The 13,139-nt window shown below is 48.7% G+C and overlaps 1 protein-coding gene across 2 annotated transcripts in view; it reads right to left on the bottom strand.

The window, feature by feature from the left end:
* wnt5b (wingless-type MMTV integration site family, member 5b) overlaps positions 1–13,139 on the bottom strand; it is a 73,976-nt gene that overhangs the window by 7,278 nt on the left and 53,559 nt on the right. For both annotated transcript variants that reach the window (XM_077005325.1, XM_077005326.1), the window contains 2 exons: positions 2,237–2,385; positions 1,404–1,651 (listed from right to left, as the gene is read on the bottom strand). In XM_077005325.1, the coding sequence (XP_076861440.1) occupies positions 1,404–1,651; positions 2,237–2,346 (358 nt within the window). In that variant the 5' untranslated portion in view covers positions 2,347–2,385. The remainder of the gene's footprint in view (positions 1–1,403; positions 1,652–2,236; positions 2,386–13,139) is intronic.

Here is a 13,139-nt window from a genome sequence, read left to right as displayed (position 1 = left end):
CACGTTCACTACAGCCCCAACACTTGCTTCTGATGAAATGTAAATTCCTGAATGGGGTTTAGTTCAGCACAAGAGAGCAAGGTGGGTAATGTAACGCATGGACAGACAGATTGATGGACCAATCAATGGACAGATGGGCTGGACGAACAGATGGATGGACGAATGGATAGAAGTAGGCTACTAAAAAAATAATATAGTAATGAATACATGTTATAAGCTTATTAATATACTGTACAATACCAAACTGATTATTTTGGCCTCGTAGAAACTCAATAATATTGCATTTTTTGGTATTAATGGAGAATGAAAAAAGGTAAACGCAGAGGTTGTGTCGTCTATTGGAACTAAGGCCGTTAACAGGAAGATACACGGGAGAGAACAGACGGAAGTTTGGCAGACCTCACGTGAAGCGCGAGAAACAACAACACGGTGCGCGAGGCCTTCCCGCCACAAAGGCGTGATGTTTCTATAAATTCACGCTCGCATATTTTCACATCTGCCACGCATATGTTACCTGACGGTTTTCCATCGTATCAGACATCTGGAATGCAGATTTCACAAACAGCGTATGCAAGTCCATACTTCATTTAAACGCTTCCTACAAATGCTTAACAGTCCGGCCATAATAACGGAAGTCTGTTCCGCCTTTAAAGTCTATGTACAAACCATCACATTCCTAAAATGTCTGCAAATTAAGTGTTCTCGCCTGGCTGTGGTTTCTACAATTACCGCTCTTCGCACCAAGTGCGCCGTAACGACAGCGCGTCGGTGTTGCGAGAGCGAGCGTGCGTGCGTGGAGTCGGCGTTGCGAGAGCGTGCGTGCGTGCGTGGAGTCGGCGTTGCGAGAGCGTGCGTGCGTGGAGTCGGTGTTGCTAGAGCGTGCGTGCGTGCGTGGAGTGGGTGCAAACGAACGCTCGCAAACCTGATACCCAAACAAACCAACGCTGCCCTCATAAAACGGGTGTGTACCCACATTCCTCCGATGCGTCTGCCCGACGCGGAGACACATTTTATTGGCCTTTGGTTCGAGACTTCAAATACAGTCCCGGATCTGCCGGCTTCGTGTCATCGTGTAATTGCATTTCAAAAGCGGCGCTGGACAATGGCGCGACTGGCACCTCAATATAAACCTGGCGACTGTCCGCGAATAACTGCTGTGCTGTTTGGACCCAGAGGAGGGGCCGCTGCACAGGCCGGGGGTCACTTACACCTCATTGCATTGCTTTGCGGAACTAACACCCAATTGCTGTTGCAAGGGAAGTCGGCTCTTTGTGTATGCACGAGTATACGTATCTTTACCGATCTGGTAAATAAGTAAATAAAAAGAACGGGAAAAATTAAAGTGTCGTCCTCTGGCACTCAAAGCGACGTGGGTCCGGCTGTATTAAGTTCACCCAACTTACCGATTTGCATGACGCGGCCAAACACGGACGTGTTGTCCACCGTGCTGCAGTTCCAGCGCCGCTGTCTGAACTGATGCTGACACTCCTTGATGCCCGTCTTCGCCCCTTCTCCAATGTAGACCATGTGGTCCTGGTAGAGCTGACAGAGCTTCCTCTGGCCCTGAGACAAGCCCGTCAGCTGGCTGCACAAAGGCTGCGCTCCGATTATGTACATCTCCGGCCTCTGGATGGGGTTCATCGCCAGGGACCTGCACGTTGAAACACCCCGAGTATATAAAGGCTTCACGGACCACGAACGAGATTATAGCCTATAGATCACACACCGCAACACTTCACATACGGTTAACGTGGTCGTCTGAAATTTCATGGAGCTTTGGTAAGGTAAAGGTCCTTACTGCATCGGACGGTTCATTAAATGAGTGTCAAATATAATTTCAGTTCCGAACCAGGCTCGATTCGGTGAAGAAACATATTTTTAATCTGTCAGCAGCTGTGAGTGTTTGGTAGACAGCACAATGTCAAGACGTCTTGAGCGAAGGCCGTCTTTCTTTCTACAAACAGGTCGACCATTTGTGCCGCAGGGTAAATATTGTTACAGAGCCTCCACATTTGTTCAGTTCCTCCGACCTTTACGCCACGTGCGCTGATGCTCACGCGCAACCATCTCAGAATAAAAACTTATATAATATTTATAGAAGAAATGCACATATATATATAGAGAGAATGAGTAGCATACAATGGACTGATATCATATTTAACTTACATGAAAGCTAAATACAACACCCCATGAAATATAATACATAGATATGACCGAGCACATATTTAGCTCTTACCACCATGAGTTCGCATCCACCAGGAACGGGCAGTTGCAGGCGAGGAGCGACAGCAGCAGTGTTAATTGTGCGCCTGCGGGGCTGCGACCACCGACCATTCTTGCATCCATCCTTCTACGTCCAACCAATGGCAGAGTGAAAGCGCTCCTCTGGGGGACATACAGCATATGAAAGCGGTGCACGCAGTTCCAGGTCCACAAGGACTATAATAAAGAAAAGGCCCGCGGGGATAGCGCCTTCAGCATCGTCGCGCGCTGTCTCCAAGTTGCTGCGCGCGGAATCGTTCAGACCTACAAAGTCTACAACTAAACAGTGTCACATCTGACAAAACAAAAAACAAAAAAATAAATAAACACAACTCTACAAGCTGGTCACGTGGACTGACAGAACAGCTAAGTGCAAAACGAGTATGTGTTAAAACACAAACTATTAATGATATAAGTGCCACAATCAGGTTGTCGTTCCAAATCGTCTCTCTGTCGACTCCTGACAATTTAAACATGTACCCATTTGATCCTATTGGTGTCTCACTCTACGCTCCCTCACTCCAGATCTGCTCCTCTCCCCATACTTTTACGGACACACAACAGACGGAGGGAGGGGCTGATGCGGAGGGAACTGAGAGTTGGCCATAGAGAAGCATGGAAGGACAGGTGTAATGTTTAGAAACCACCACAAGAGGGCAGCACAGGGGGCAGGGCTGATGCAGCGGTGTAAGGGACACTTGTAGGATAAGCGTGTGGAAACGCAAATACTATACTGACTGAACTTAAAACGCTATGACAGAGATGTGCATATTTTTGTATTTTTATATGTTGAATAGAAAACAGAAAAGTTAGAAGGCACTGATAGAATATGTGTGTAAGGGACACTTGTAGGATAAGCGTGTGGAAACGCAAATACTATAGCCTACTGACTGAACTTAAAACGCTATGACAGAGATGTGCATATTTTTGTATTTTTATATGTTGAATAGAAAACAGAAAAGTTAGAAGGCACTGATAGAATATGTGTGTGTGTGAGTGACAGAGAGAATGTGTGTGTGTGTGTGTGTGGGGAGGGGGGGGGGGGGGGTAGGGGAGAGGGGCAGAGACGAAGAGAGTACGTATAAAGGAGTTAACGACTTGGAAAAAGTAATTTCCATCGAAGTTCACATGCGTTAAATCCCCTTTCACTCTTCTTCTATGCTTTTGTAATAAACCCGAACAAGGAAAAAACCAAAATTCCAGTCTGAATAAAGGAATGAAAACGTCCATACATCTGATCTGACAGTCCCACTCCTGCTGCCTTTATAAACCCGCTCAACACAATGCCCTGTAGCCCTGCTGCTAAACCCAATTGAACGCGGTTAGTGTATTTCGGCAGACAGAAAAAAAAAAAGAAAATGAAACGTGTTAATTTGAGTAAAGCATGTTGTGACACGGAAATATGAGTTAATCTACTCTTTTTCACATTTACGGTTTAAACATTTGACACATCATATAGCTACAACAAGGATGGTCAGTAATAGAAATGAACAAGTCTAACATCGGTGCGTCCTATCACGAGATGTTATGTAAGTGCACCGAATGCAGCTGTGAACTGATTTATAGCATCAATCAACGCATGCCTGAGAGAGGTTTGTCTTGGTCGACACCCCCTCTCCTCAAGCAACTCTTTGGAGTGGGTCCGTCGGAATTGGTGTGAGAGACGCCACTCGATTTCCGAGCAGTCTGTGCATGATAAAGCGGTCTTCTCAAAGTCTTTCATCTCCTGCAATCCACACGCCCAGCCATCACCTTTTCGCACCGGCGCCGCCGCCTCCAAACACGAGCACGGCAGTCTAAACTCCCTACCCCCCGGTCTCTGACATCAATTCTGAATTTAACTGACATCTTAAAATCCACTAATATACACATATTCAGCTTGCAAAGCAAGACGGGTATGGGATCACACTGGAGATGTGCAGGAAAACAGAAAACAAGAAAACAATCAATTAGAGATATGTGTAACTTTAAACTAGATTTTTATAAGGACTATAGACTTCTTTTTTACTATAGATGTTTTTGGTAAGAAAAATGTAAAGTATTTGTTAAAACACGCGGTTGTCTTAAAACGTACACCGCCCTCAAATGGTCACAATCAGCAACTGCACTTTTAGAGTTTTAATTAAGTCTACTTCCACTTTATTAGCCTAAAATAAAAATAAAAAATTAGTCCCTCATTTTAAATATAGCGTGCAAGTGAACCCAAGATGTCACTAAGAAGTATATATAACATGATACACAGAAACAAACTAAGCAATGTAGGTTAGATAACCTGAAATAAGCTAAAAGTGTGTGCTTCTGTATATTAAAATAGTGTTAATATTAACTGTTCCAAATTAAGCTTAACTAAACAAACATGCACTGTTTAGTACCAACTATGGTCTGATAACACATGGAAAAAGCTGCTATCAGCACTGGGGTAGCAGGTTTGACACCCAAGGTTCACACATGCTGTCATATTGATACAGATATCATGTGAAAGATGTTTGTGCACACTGCTCCTTATTTTTGAACTTGGTTGTTTTGGTCACGCATTGCTAACAGGTATTTAAAATCAAACACAGATGCGGTCTTCGCGGGTAAACCTGGTGAGAGCTGAGAGCTCGGGTGCTTTGAACACGGCACTGTCACAGGACGTCACGGGTCTGTCTGCCGTGTCTGTCCTGCTAGATTTGTCCCCGTCAGCTGCAGGTGCTAATATTGAAATGGAGGTGTGTAGGAGAGACAGTAGCAGCTCAGGCGCGTCTCTCCGGAGTGATGAAGCAGGCTTCACTCGCTGACAGTCTGATGGACAAATCTGGATTTGGCGGCTGACGGTATAACGCCACACGAATGCACCGTGCCAGCAGTAAAGTTTGGCAGAGTAGGGATAATGCCCCGGGGCTCTTTCTCAGCGATCGCACTAGACCCCTTAGTTCCAGTTAGGAGTGATAGAAGAATCTTGACCTCAACACCACTAAACACTTTTGAGAGTAAGCAAAACCTGTGCCCTCCTGTACAACATCAGTGAAGCCCCCACAGAATGTGAGATGCGGGGCTACTAAACACCCCCCACCCCCCAAACCCCACCACCACCACCACCACTACCACTGTGCTGAACTCTTTCTAAAATATTTGTTTTAGCCAAGAAGAGTGTTGATGTATAACTCCATATTACGGCTCTGGTTTTGGAATGCGATGTCCAGACACTCATATAAGTGTGATGGTCAGATGTCCGCATATAACATGGTGTTTGGAAGTCGCTCTGAATAAGACCCTCCACATGCTGAAGCTACTAATCCAAATCAGTCCAAAACATTGCGACGGTGGTTTTTTTAGTCACCACAAGGGGGCTCACTAACGCAATAAATGAACAAAAGTCAGCAAGTCCTAAAAACACATTTTTCTCACGAGGTAATGCAATAGCAGCGCAACCAAACGCAATGTCTCTGTAATTCATGACTGAACCTTGGCCTTAGATTGTTGAAGGCAATCAGGAATGAAAATTAAACAAGCCAACTTTTTTGTCTTCAAGTGTTTCGTTTTCAGGAAAGTGCACACAATGCGATCAAGTCTGATTTACGCGTTAGCCCTTAAAAAAGTGAATGTCAGTCATTCATCACTGAGCACATAATTTCAGATTTTCCTCTAAAGAGCAGAGCGGGCGACACGCCTCGGTTGTGGGTCTTGTTTTGTCCTGGGGCGATCGTACCGGGCGACAGTGACCCGACAGACTGTCTGCTGTGGATGATGTGCACGCACAGACTGCTGAATCACACGCGCACACTCCAATCACACAAATGAGCACGTGTTTCCGCTGAGAAACACATAATCTCTCTTTCCCTGTATGTGTGTGTGGCGGGGTGCAGGTGTCCCGACATGGCTGCGTATACCCGGCTATTCAGTCTTGCGTGGTCGCTTGACTCTGTGTGACCTTAACAAGTCATTCTGTATTCTATACATCCCGCGCGCTGTCAGCTACAGAACGCGTGAAAGCGTGAGAGGGGGGCGTGAACGGAAGTGCAGGCGCAGAGGGCGGGGCCAGCGCTCAGCGCCGGGCGTGCTGGGGCCTCCAGATGACTGACTGGATGACTGGAGGCTTCCCTGGGGTGAGGCCTCCGCGCCTGCAGCTCTACACACAGGGCTCTGCTTCACTTGGTGGACACAAACCGGAGGCCATCCGTGTGTCTGTGTGTCCATTAGCTTCAGCTGCTCTGGATAGGACTCGACAGACTCTGGGAATGTGTCTAAGTACAAAATCAACAGTGGAGAGTGCAGAACCTGGGGGTATGGGTGTTCTTCACCTTCTGTGTGTGTGTGTGTGTGTGTGTGTGTGAGAGAGAGAGAGAGAGAGAGAGAGAGAGAGAGAGAGAAACTGCTCAAAGCAGTTCATCAGAGGCGTCTTCCCCAAGCAGACACCACAACGTGCCTCAACAGACATTTGACTGATTTAATGAAGACAATCTGCAACACAGCTCTCTCTCTCTCTCTCTCTCTCTCTCTCTCTCTCTCTCTCTCTCTCTTACACACACACACACACATCAACAAAGATGTAAAGGAAGAAGAGAGCAAAGAAACAGCCGTATGTGGAACGCATGTAAGCTGCGATGTGAACTGCCACTTACTGTAACCATGGAGTTCACAAGACTAAAAGCCCCGCCTTCCCCTCAGTTCACACACACACACACACACACACACACACACACACACACACACACACACACACACACACACACACACACACACACACAATCTGGAGTGCACAGGAAGGGCAGCAGCTTATTGTAACCTGTGTGTGTGTGCGTGTGTGTGTGTGTGTGAGTGAGAGAGAGAGAGAGAGAGAGAGAGAGAGGCGAGGTGGTTGTGGATGTGGGGTGGTAACTGGTCCAGCTGTGTGTCCCAGCATGCTTTGCGACAGGCGCTGGGAGATCAGTGGGGGGGCAGGCCTGACAGGTCTGTGCGCTGAGGTGTCTGAGCCAGCAGCCTGCTGTATATCATTACTGCTGGGCTCCTCCTGCCTGCTGCCTGAGACTAACCCAGATAGCAGACTCCCAAATCAAAGACATGTGGACTCCAACCACACACATGCATGCACACCCACCCACGCACACCCACCCACGTACCCACAAACCCATACGCACACAAACACACTGGCACACACACATGCATCTCTCTCTACTCCTTCTTTCTCTTCCTCTCTTTCTTTTCTCTTCTTCATTGTCACATCCATAACTCTCTTCGCGTGTTGCTTTCTTCTCCTATGAGCCACCCGTCCTTGACATTCCCCCGTACTCTCTAAATATCCCATCATCCTCTGCTTCTGACTCTCCCTCAGCCTGCAGCTCACATTCCGCCCTCTGACCTCCTCGCTTCCTGTCTCACTTCCTTTGCTCAACACTGCTGCCGTCCAGCCCTTGTTCTGTCTCTCTCTCTCTCTGTCTCCTTGGCTGACATTTCGCCTGTCTTTCCTTCCTCTCTGTGTGTGCCTCTCCGATGATGTCTACCCTTCCCTTTCTGTCTGTCACTCCATCTCTGCTCTGCTGCCCGGACTTTCTGCTCATCACCACTACTCACCCTTTCTGTTGCTCCCTCTCTCTCTCTCTCTCTCTCTCTCTCTCTCTCTCTCTCTCTCTCTCTCTCTCTCTCTCTCTCTCTCTCTCTCCCTCTCTCTCTCTCTCTCTCTCTCTCTTCCTCTCCCCACTGCATCTCAGTGTCCACTTGTGTGCTCCTCTCTCCAACTTTCCCAGCATGCAGTTCTTTCCTAGTTCTCCCTACTTTCCCCCTCTCATTCCCTCACTTACCTTCCCCCTCTCTCCCTTTCTCTCTCTCCTACCTACCTGTCCCTGTACCTTTCTTTATATTTCCTTCCCTCTCTCTCCCAATCTCTCCCTCCCTCCTTTTCTTCCCCCTCTCCCTTCCTCCCTCTCTCTACATCTCTTTCCCAATCTCTCTCACCCCCTCTCTCACCCTCCCTCTATCTCTCCATCGCTCTCCCTCCCTCTATCTCTCCCCTCTCCCTCCCTCCCTCTTTCTCTCCATCCTTCCCTCCCTCTATCTCTCCATCTCTCCCCTCTCCCTCCCTCCTTCCCCCTCTCCCTCCCTCCCTCCCTCCCTCCATCTCTCTCTCTCTTGGATGACTCATGCAGGCAGCTCTTGCTGTGAAGCAGTGAACTGGTGGTTGCTCTACTGTGTCTCCTCTCCCACCCGTTAACCACCACCAACCCCAATCCCTCCTGCTCCCACACCGACCGCTCAGAGAAGGAGACGCAGGCCAAACTGGATGCATATCACTCACTCCTTCTCTGTGCTGACACAATCAGGATGCACTCTCTCTCTCTTTCTCTCTCTCTCTCTCTTTCTCTCTTTCTCCCCCCTCCTTCCTCTTGTCAGTTTGTTCTGTGTAAGAACTCTGATAGGGCAGGGTGTAGTGTGGAGACGCAGCAGGGAGGCCACTATAAAAGCACAAAGGCTGCTGGGAGCTACTTTTTCCTCTAATAAATACATCCATCGTTGCCGTTGTGAGAGAGGGCGGAGCTATGGAAGAGCCGACTCTCAGCTGGGCTGCTGAGCCTGCAAGTCTTCTGTGAGTGACTCTGCCATGGATCACTCCTCCACCAATCGGCAATCTCCCTCTTATGGATCACTCCTCCACCAACTGCCCTCCTATGGATCACTCCTCCACCAATCACCCTCCTATGGATCACTCCTCCACCAATCTCCCTCCTATGGATCACTCCTCCACCAATCTCCCTCCTATGGATCACTCCTCCACCAATCACCCTCCTATGGATCACTCCTCCACCAATCACCTTCCTATGGATCACTCCTCCACCAATCTCCCTCCTATGGATCACTCCTCCACCAATCTCCCTCCTATGGATCACTCCTCCACCAATCACCCTCCTATGGATCACTCCTCCACCAATCTCCCAGTGCTGCACAAGTCTTCAGCATCATGGGTCAGAACTCCACAGTGCGGGTTAGTCGTGGGCTGCCAGTGTACCAAGGACACATTATTACTGTGAAAGCTCTGAGCGTTGGCAGCGCTGGCTGCTGGTGTTATGTTTCTGGCTTGGCAGGACAATGACCAAACGCTGACTCTCTCCCGCCGCCCACGTCAGAGGAATATGGGTGGCTTCTTCCAACTGGCACTTATCGGGTTCTCAAAGCGTCAAAGGAAAAGCAAGCAGTGTCGTGCATTAAAGGCTTTCTGAACAATGTGTCACGTGACTGTCTGCCCCTATTCTTTGTATTGCTGATGGGGGCATTGACAGCAGTCTATGGGCCAACAGAGTGATGACATGACTGTTTAAACAGCTGCACGGGCTTCTGGTTTTATACCTGCTTAGAAGTTCTGCACATTCAAATGTCTTCAGCAGTTCAGCATTAATGTGCAGAGAGTGGAAGACTCCAGGTGGCTGTCTCCACTGGACATATAGGTCATCATCATCTGTGTGAATGTGAGGCTGATTCTCTCTCTCTCTCTCTCTCTCTCTCTCTCTCTCCCTTTCTCTCCTCCTGAGAAAACAGGAGTACCTGGCACACTCTCTTCCTGGACAGCCCACAGAGGAGGCCACCGGGTCGGGCCGGATGACCACTGTTCCCCTGCCATGCCGTCAGGCTAATGGAAGTCCATCAGTCCTGCTGCTCTGCTCCAGAGATCCCCCAACCCCTCACTCACCTCCCCCACCACATCTCTCCTCTCCCTTGCCCCACTCTCTCTGCCCAGGGACCGCAGACTGAATGTCACCCAGGTAAACCGCCCCGGGGCTCAGGACCACAGGGAAGGCTACAGCTTAACAATAGAGACGTACACAGGGAATACGGGCACGAGGCACTCAGAGAAGCTCCCGTGTGGAAATGGATCTTTGCTTATATGCAAACACAAACACACATACACACATACACACTCATGCACGTGCAGACCTACTGAAGGAAAGAACAGAGAGAATGACGCAGCAGAAAGAAGGAAAAGAGGTGCAGACAGACCAAAAAGTGTTGGAGAGAGAGAGAGAGAGAGAGAGGGAAAGATGGATGGATGGATGAATCTTTAAATGGGCGGAGAGGAAGCCTGTGGCTGGCTGACAGTGTCAGGAAGGGTGTGGAGAGGACACTGATCAAACCTCCTCCTGCCACGTCCACGGATCAATTAACCTGACCCATAATGCATCAGTCCCAGGGCACATCCTAAAGCGCTGGCCATCACAGCAGGGGTGGATGGCAGAGAAGGAGAGAGAGGACCATGGGAAGAAGAATCCTGAAAACAGACATTAGAGAAAGAGAAAGGGAAAGAAAGAACGCAAGAAGAGGGAGAGATGGGACAAAAATGAGGGATGGGGTGGGGGGTGAAGAATGGATGAGAGAGATAGAAAGAGAGAGAGACAGCCCTGTGTAGGTCTGTTCATCATGTGACTGACTCACTCTTACACCATGTGATTTTGTGAAAGCTCTGCACATTACAACATCATTTCCTGTCCTGAAGCTTGACACGCCCACTTGTTTGTAATGTTTAACTCAAACGTAGTGTCACTGCTGTGACGTGGGCCACACAGCTGGTCTGTGCTTGACCAGGGACAGGCTGTCTTGCACACCACATGCCCAGACAAATAGGGCATGGAAACAAACTAAATAAAAACAAACAACAACAAAAACAAAAGAGCTTCACACACACACACACATACACACACACACACACACACACCAAGATGCTGTCACACTTACTCAGACACTTTTAGCTGAACGATAATACCTGTAAGCTCCCTTTGAAACACACAAGATCAAAGGAAGCATTCCAGTGTTTTCCTCGTCTGGAAATACACTGCTGCCGTGGAATGTGCAGGCTTTGGGTTAGCTCACTCAGTCTCATGTGGAACTCACTCAGTCTCATGTGGAACTCACTCAGTCTCATGTAGAGCTCACTCAGTCTCATGCCTCATGTGAGTCAAACTGAGAAGCAAACGAACTTCACATTCACGATTAGAAACAATATGTTGGGGTGGACTCACAGTGATGATACAGTGAGTATCAGTCACCTATCTGTGCAAATTTAGTAGCACTGCTGTAAAGAGTACAGAGAAAGTGAGATTCCAGCATTTGATTACATGTGAGATGTAGCATTTAGTTGAATCGTTAGCAACTGTTCAGTAAGGGGAAACCATGTTCACGGAATCTTCAGGAGAACATTTGTCAGAACTTGTCTTCTGAGTTTTACATTTTTTGTAACGAGGCGATTGGTTTAATGGGGCCCATTCTGACCCCTGAGCGCAGAGCCCCTCCCTCCCAGCTGGGCGTGGTCCCTGTTTGCTAACTGGAGAGACGCTAGCACTGCAGACCTCACCAGGTGGGTGGCTGTGTGTTGACTCTCCTGCCCGAGTCGCCCCTGGTTTGTTTGCAGAGCACCTGGTGCCTCCCTTTCCCCAGGCCCAGGCATGCAGCCGACTGTTTCAGTCATCGCACTCTCCCTCTCTCTCTCTCTCTCTCTCTCTCTGACTTTCTTTCTGACTCTCTCTCTCTCACCCACACTCCCCTCCTTCTCTCCTTCTCCCCCCTCTGTCTACCTCTCCCTCTCTTCCATTCCAGTCCTCTCTCCCTCCCTCTCCCCCTCCCCTCTCTCAAGGTCGTGGTAACCTGGCCACTGAGTGCCCGAGTGCCTGGTGGGTGACGACGGGTGCTCAATGGGAGCAGGGGAGTGACTGCGTTTGGTGGCGTGTGGTGAGGCGCCCCCACTCGCCTCCCAGCTCAAACTCTCCCACTCGGCCACATTAGACAGGTCGCTCCCCGCTGACGCTTTGATGGTGTCTGCCGCAGGGCTCTGATCACTGTTCGGGGTTGTAATTACTCTCTGGAGGGGCCTCACCTGGCTGAGGGCTTTAGACACACCAGGGTGAGAGGGTGAGAGAGGGGGGGGGAGAGGCAGAGAGTTAGAGAGAGAAAGACACAGTGAGTGAATGAGAGAGACAGTGAGAGAGAGGGAGAGAGATAGATGGAGACAGACAGAATTAGAGAAAGACAAAGAGAAAGATGTAGAAATACAGAGAAAGATAAATACAGAAGAGAGACACACAGAGACGGATATAATGAGAAAGACACAGAGCAAGTGAGACAGAAAGAGAGAAAGAGAGATAGAGACACCAGCTCTTACACACAAGCACCTTATACTTTCCCATGAAGATTGAAACTCTTATATTCAGCTCTCTCACACACACGTGTGATCGCTCACACATCTGTAGACTCACACTCACACGTACATCATATACATACATAAACTTGCATGCACACAGCGTGCATCACACATGCACATGCACTCACACACACACACACGTACGTACATCCACACCGCAAGGTATACACAGTGAACCTGCACTAGTGCTGTGAACAGCACCTCATGCTCAGAGTTTCATAAAAGATTCACCACTCTGATAGACACACAAGCTGGAGAAAATCATCCCGGTCCAGACATCTGACAGACAACCCCTAGAAATGAAAGCATCGCATCCAATTAACAACACGGGAGACACGTCGTCGCGAGACACGTCCTGCAGTGTGCCCAGTCTAACGTGAGGGGGACCCCACTGGACTCCAATCATTTACCCTAGGGAAAACTTTGAAGAGAGGCTGTTGTTTGATTACGTTAAACTGGCCTGTAAAAGCACCCCTGGACCTTAAACACCACCCTCAGAACCTCTCCCCAACACACTGCTGCTCACACAGACGCACATCGCTGTCATACACAAATCTGTAAAGCAGGAGAGAGAGAAATATTGGTGTTTGGGGGGTGGGGGGGTAGGGTGTGGGGGGTATGGAGGGTACAAAGTAGCCTAAATTCTATTCATGAGGTGTCAGCTTTCAACAGCATGTTGACACATGCCTATGTCTCCTAGGAAACGAGAGCCCCGAGC

Source organism: Brachyhypopomus gauderio, chromosome 5, assembly GCF_052324685.1.
Source record: "Brachyhypopomus gauderio isolate BG-103 chromosome 5, BGAUD_0.2, whole genome shotgun sequence".
In the NCBI taxonomy this organism is placed as follows: domain Eukaryota; kingdom Metazoa; phylum Chordata; class Actinopteri; order Gymnotiformes; family Hypopomidae; genus Brachyhypopomus; species Brachyhypopomus gauderio.
This window is presented reverse-complemented; position numbering and strand designations above follow the sequence as displayed.